Genomic DNA, 5,669 nt, shown 5'->3' with positions numbered 1-5,669 from the left:
TTCCCCCTCTCCGCACGCCGCCAGACGAGGACAGCCTGTCGGGGGACCCCGGCGAGCGGAGGACGTCGACCCCACAGCTCAAGAGGAAGAAGCGGCGGCACAGGTCAGGGCGCAGAGCGGGGGCGATGCCGCGGGAAGGGGCCGAGCGGAGGGCTGGCGGGGGCGCAAGGGTCCGGGCTGCGCCGCAGGACGCGCTCCGCCTTCCCACAGGACCGTGTTCACGGCCCGCCAGCTGGAGGAGCTGGAGAAGGCGTTCAACGAGGCGCACTACCCGGACGTCTATGCCAGGGAGATGCTGGCCGTCAAAACGGAGCTGCCTGAGGACAGGATACAGGTAGGCGCCCGCTCGGCACCTCCCTCCCTCGCCGCGGAGGCCACCAGCGCCCACGCTGCCTCCCTCCCAGAGGGAGAGGTGCACGAGGACCCTCTGCCGGCATCGGCGCTGGCGGGCTGGAGCCCTCCTCGTTCTGCAGAGGCGGGTGGCTTTGAGCAGGGGCCCAGTGAGCGGGCAGCACGTCCGGGTCCCCCCCCCCCTCAGCGCCTTTGGCTGGGAGCGCCTTCCTGTGCCGTGATGGACGTCGTGTAACGTGTGCTCCCTTTCCCCTCCTTCCTCCCCCCTCACACGTACGTGTGTGTGCGCACGCGCACGCGCGTGCTTGCACGCCCTCCCCGCACCCCCCGCTTCCCACTGCTGATRCCACCCACACTCACACGTGCCGCTCTCGCCCGCCTGATCCTCCGCATGCGCCCGCTCGCCAACCCCTCCGGCCCGGACGTGCGCTGCTCTGCGCGCGCCGGGCCCAGCTCGCCCGGCCGTGGGTGCCGCCTCTCCCACCCCTCCGTGCTCTCCTGGCTGTTACCCCTGAAGGTTTGGTTTCAGAACCGAAGAGCCAAGTGGCGGAAGAGGGAGAAGTGCTGGGGCCGGAGCAGCGTGATGGCCGAGTACGGCCTCTATGGGGCCATGGTGAGGCACTCCATCCCTTTGCCTGAGTCGATCATCAACTCCGCCAAGAGCGGGCTGGTGGGATCCTGCGCCCCGTGGCTGCTGGGTAAGCCGGAGCCTGCAGTGGCGGGGACGGGGACGAGGCCAGGCGGGGGCAGCCGCGGAGCTAAGCGAGCTGATGGCGCCTCCTCTTCCGCGCGGCCGCGCTCGCCTCTTCCCAGGCCGGGCGGGAGACGCGGACTGGGGAAGAGCGGCACTTGGCGGGAGTTTTCCTCCAGCTGCGGTTGCGGGGGCTGCACTCCCCTCGGCTCAGGAGACGGYGCTGAGCAGTCCCCGGCAGACGCAGGCAACCCGTGCCCTCTGCTTTATGCTCCTTCCCCTCCTCGCAGGCATGCACAGAAAGTCCGTGGAGGTGAGCAGGAAGGCAGAGAGCCAAGAGAAGCCGGCAGATGGCTGGCGAGCGGAGCAGGCYGAGGGAGATCGCCCGGTGAGGCAGGCTGGTCCCCAGAGGAGCTCTGACAAGCTCGGCCCGGCGAGCGATTCGGAGGATGCGGCCATCGACCTCTCCAGGACAGCCAAGCGGGAGAAGAGGAGCGTGCTGAGGCCGTGCGTCAACGGGGACCCTCCTGCGGAACAGGAGGCTGGGGACCACTGAGCTTGGACTGCCCTGGGGAGCCTAGGCCTCGCGGCTCCCTGGGAAGATAAGAATATTTATTGATATCTAATTTTTTTCCTCAAATAATTGAACTTTTATCTGAATTCAGGGCATTCTAAGACTGAACCCCCCCCTCCGTCCCCTCACTTCTCAGCAGAGCAAAGATGAAGCCAGGGTGGAGGGTGGGAGAGGAGGCCAGACATGGCCAAAAGCGGTGTGAAACCAATACCACGTCTTTTAGGCAGCATGGACAGTCTCTTGGAAAGAAGCTTCCCTTCCCCCCCCCCCAGGGGATGTGAACTCTTCCCCGGCCGTCCGGAAGCGCGAAGAGCAGCAGCAGGGTGACGGGAGCTGCTCCCGCCCCAAGCACCCGGGTGCAAAAGGGTGCGCGAGCTTCCAGGCACCTCTTCTGGGGTACTCCCGCCCCCCACGCAGCACCCAGCCAGCTGCTCCCTCCGCTTTGAACGGGCAGCTCCTCCACCTCAAGGAGCAGCAGGGTTTTCCGACCACGGCAGAGCCCGTCCTCCAGCTGGTGCAAGCSAACAGGCATGTCGGCTCCTACCTGCCAGGGGGTTGGCCTGCCAGTGCAGCCTTATCACTGGATTTACACTGTGCAGCTTCCTTAACTCGTGTTTGGGGGAAGGGGTGAAGACACTTTTATTTATGCAATGATTTTGTACGCGCTTGAATGTTACCTGCCATACTATGCATAACAGAACAGACCTTCTCGAAAACCAAGCCATAGTACCCTGGAACAATTAAATAATTTTGCTAACTGACATAGGAGAGTATTTTGTAAGTGTCTGTAAAAGTGTAATGTCAGAGCCGTTTCTTGGTGGTCTTTATTTATGTCATTTATGTCTAAAAGCACTTTAGTGATTTTTTCCCCCCCCGAATGTGGCTCTTCCTGGTTTGTCCATCACTTATTTATTACACATCCATAAATAAAATTGTGGTGTATCTTTGGTTTTCATGCTCTGCGTTGATCCCTTCCTCCCCCTGCCCCCATTTTTTCGGCACACGTCACAGGCATCGCTAGTTTTGGGCAGATCCTGCACAGACTCATACCTGCCTTGGACTCAAGTGCTGCTCCGGGGCAGGGGCGAAGCAGAGCCCTCACACATCTCCCCAGGGCTGAGATCTAGCCCGGTGGCTTCCACGTGCCAGGAGGCGATGGGCTGCTTTGCGCCGCTTCAGAGGTCTGAGCTACTGCCGATGAGTTAGGAACTGGCCCCAAGCAGAGCAGTTGGCCAACTCGCTCCTAGGGGAAGCCATGGGGGGTGGGGGGGAGGTTGTTCCCCTCTCCCAAGGGCTGTCGAAAAACCTCCTTTATATAATTTAAGGGCGAGTTTACAGCTGCTCCCTTGGGTTAGGCAAACGCAGCGTGGGAGATGTTGCTGGGGGCACCTCTGTCCCTGTGGTGGGACAGCCACCCGCAGCGGGCCCGACCGCGTGAGCATCCTCGGGAGGGAGGAGGGGGTCCAAGCCGTGCGAGGGCGCCGGGGCCGGTCTCGTCCTCACCGCCGTGCCAGGCTGGCACGCGGGCGCACTGTGACAGCCAGCCTGGAACACCTCCAGTGCTATCCGCTGGCCAAAACGTAACGGGAAATGATCAAAAAGGTTTTATGAACAGCTGAGTAATTCCAGTTTGGAGAGCTTCCTAATACAGCTCGGCGCGTGCGTGGCCATGCAGCAATGCTGCTACCTGTCCCTGCCTTTGCTGCCGGGCCTGAGGCAGCAACCCGCACCCACGCAGACGCACCTTGTGCTCTGCGGGGGGAGAAGAGCAGCTGGGAGGCCAGCAGGGAGCAGCGGAGTGAATGAAGCGGCACCTGCAGATTTCCTGCCTTTCTCTGCCCTTCCGCTGGGCAGAGCAACAYGCACGTGGCAAATACAAGCTTTGTGGCAGAGAACTGTATGAGCGGGGAGCACGGTTCAGGAAACGATGAGCCAGGGCTTACTGCAGCAGCAATTATGCTCTGCGAGAGCCGAGACTTAGCACATTGGAGGCCTAATCCTGCCTGAGCAGCATTTGCAAACCGTTTATTTGGGCTGTGCCGTGCTGGCACTGGATGGCTGGTATCTTATTTATTTATTTATTTATTTTGCTCTGCCCGCGTGCAGCTGGCCTGGCTCTGCGCTTCACTCCAGATGCAGTGATGTGAGAGCGAACGTGTCACTGTCATGTGCGCGTTACTGCAGCTGTGGGAAATGCCACAGCCCCCTGACCCGGGGATGGTGCGGAGAACTGTCCCGGTACAGAGTGAGCCCAGCCTGGAGGGCTCCCCACTCTTACCTCCTGCTGTGAGTGGGGACACACAGCAGGGGCACCRGCCTGCTGCACGCTTCATGTGGTGGGAAGTCTCTATGGGGTCAAGCCACCTGCGCTGGGGCTAAGAAATGTCCTTACCCCTCCGGTGAACGGGTGAGGATGCGGGCTCAGAGGCCAAAGGAAGGGAGGTGCTGGCAGATGACAGTGACTGCAGGGACCTGCCCAAGATTAAGCTCCTGCTGGCCACGAGAGCCAGATCTGCAGGCAGGGTGGAGTAGGGGCTGTTGGGGGCAATTAGGGCCTCCTTGAGGCAGGCACGCTGCCTGTCAGCTGCYTGCACTCAGCCTAGCAGGAAAGCGCCCGCTGTCCTCCATACGTTGCCGTGGTTGGAGCGGCAATAGGAGCAGGGCAAAACATCGCTCTCGTCTTCACTTCAGATTTGATCCATCCTGAGATGAGAGGTAGCCAAACGCAACCACGGCTCCTGCCAGCGCAGTCTCAGGCTGGGGCTGGTCACAACAGCACCACAGAAGCTTGCTCAGCTCTCTGCTGGTGCTCTGAGGCTGCTCACCGAGCCCTGGCACGTGCAGTAAGTACTTCCACAACCTTGCTTTAATTTTTCTAGGCTGCAACCCTCCCTGGCGCGTTTGCATCTTCTCACAGAGCTGTACGTATGGCACTAGGCAGGGACTTAGGCAATCTGCTAAGGTCATGGATGAAGGGATGAGGAAAGGGGAAAAAGGAATAAGAAGCGATTATTTTGGCTTCTTTCTTGGCTTTTTCAGGATCGGAAGCCGGCTGCCAGGCATGCGTTCGTGGGGGTTGCAAAGAGGGTGCCGCAGGGTGTCCTTGGAGGAGCCTCGGTCAGGCTGCAGGACTGCAGGTGCAGAAGCATCTGCCTTGTGCCATTTCCGAGCAGCTTAGCATAACATTCCTTTGCATCTAGCATTTTTCCTCGGCGATCTCCTGGAGCTGCTGGCCAGGTTTGCAGACTGCGAGGTTACGAGGCAAGTTTGAAGGCTTTGCAAATACTCCCTCCTGTGGGCCTCGGTGACAACACATGATGAGCGGCCGGGGAAAACGGAAGCTTGCCCGGAGTAACCAGCGGGAACCAGAAGCCTGATGCCTGCTTGTGCGCCCAGCAGACCCCAGCCCCGCTGCAGGCCGACGGGCCGGGGTGCCTGGCATGCACGACAGAAGGATCCTGCGGGGTTTCGCTCTTTATTAATCACCAGCAGCTACTCAGTGCAAAGAGCAGCAGCCCCTGGGACAAGCCGGGCACCCCACAGGCTCCGCCAGCACCCGGCCTGCGCGGGGGAGCTGCTGCTCGCTGCGCTCCGGGGCAGCGCGGGGGCCGCCGGCGGCTCCTCACCCGGCCAGCGAGGCCTAACGGGCCGCGGGGCTGTGAAGGGGAGGGGAGGCGAGGCGATCTCCGCCCGGAAGCAAGGGGCAGCTCTGGCGCTGCTCCTGCGCGGGGGCCGCAGGAGAGGCGGGGAGGAGCCGCTGTCCCCGCTCCTGGCCCCACATGTCCCCGGCGGGGGCACCCGCCCCCACCACCCTCTCTATGGTTCCCGGCGGCGCGAGGCCGCTCCGCACCAGCACTCTATGGTTGGGCGGGAGTCGCGCCGCGCCTGCGCGCGGCGGCCGCTCTAGCCGGCGGCGCCTCGATGGTAGCGCGGCGGTAGCAGGGGGCGACTCCATGGCGGTGGCGGTCTTGCGGCCGCTGGACGCGCTGCCGGGAGAGCTGGCGCCGGTGACGGCGCTGCTGGAGGCGCCGGGGCCGCTGTGCGCGGCGCTGC

The 5,669-nt window shown here is 62.4% G+C and overlaps 2 protein-coding genes across 2 annotated transcripts in view; both read left to right on the top strand.

The window, feature by feature from the left end:
* Window positions 1-8: 8 nt before the first annotated feature.
* Window positions 9-2,547, top strand: LOC146590022 (visual system homeobox 1-like; the record flags this gene model as incomplete). The annotated part of the gene is made up of 4 exons (XM_085315236.1): window positions 9-103; window positions 211-334; window positions 869-1,049; window positions 1,333-2,547. Coding segments are annotated over 4 exons (666 nt in total), but the record flags the coding sequence as incomplete, so codon positions are not given.
* Window positions 2,548-5,569: 3,022 nt separating this feature from the next.
* Window positions 5,570-5,669, top strand: part of PEX6 (peroxisomal biogenesis factor 6) — a 14,957-nt gene continuing 14,857 nt past the window's right edge. Inside the window, exon 1 of the mRNA XM_085315235.1 lies at window positions 5,570-5,623. Coding sequence (XP_085171361.1) covers window positions 5,570-5,623 — 54 coding nt within the window. The remainder of the gene's footprint in view (window positions 5,624-5,669) is intronic.

Source organism: Rhea americana, unplaced genomic scaffold (genome assembly GCF_003343005.1).
Source record: "Rhea americana isolate MKP2758 unplaced genomic scaffold, rheAme1 scaffold_424, whole genome shotgun sequence".
In the NCBI taxonomy this organism is placed as follows: domain Eukaryota; kingdom Metazoa; phylum Chordata; class Aves; order Rheiformes; family Rheidae; genus Rhea; species Rhea americana.
The sequence above is the reverse complement of the archived record's forward strand: the minus strand, read 5'-3'. Positions and strand labels throughout refer to the sequence as shown.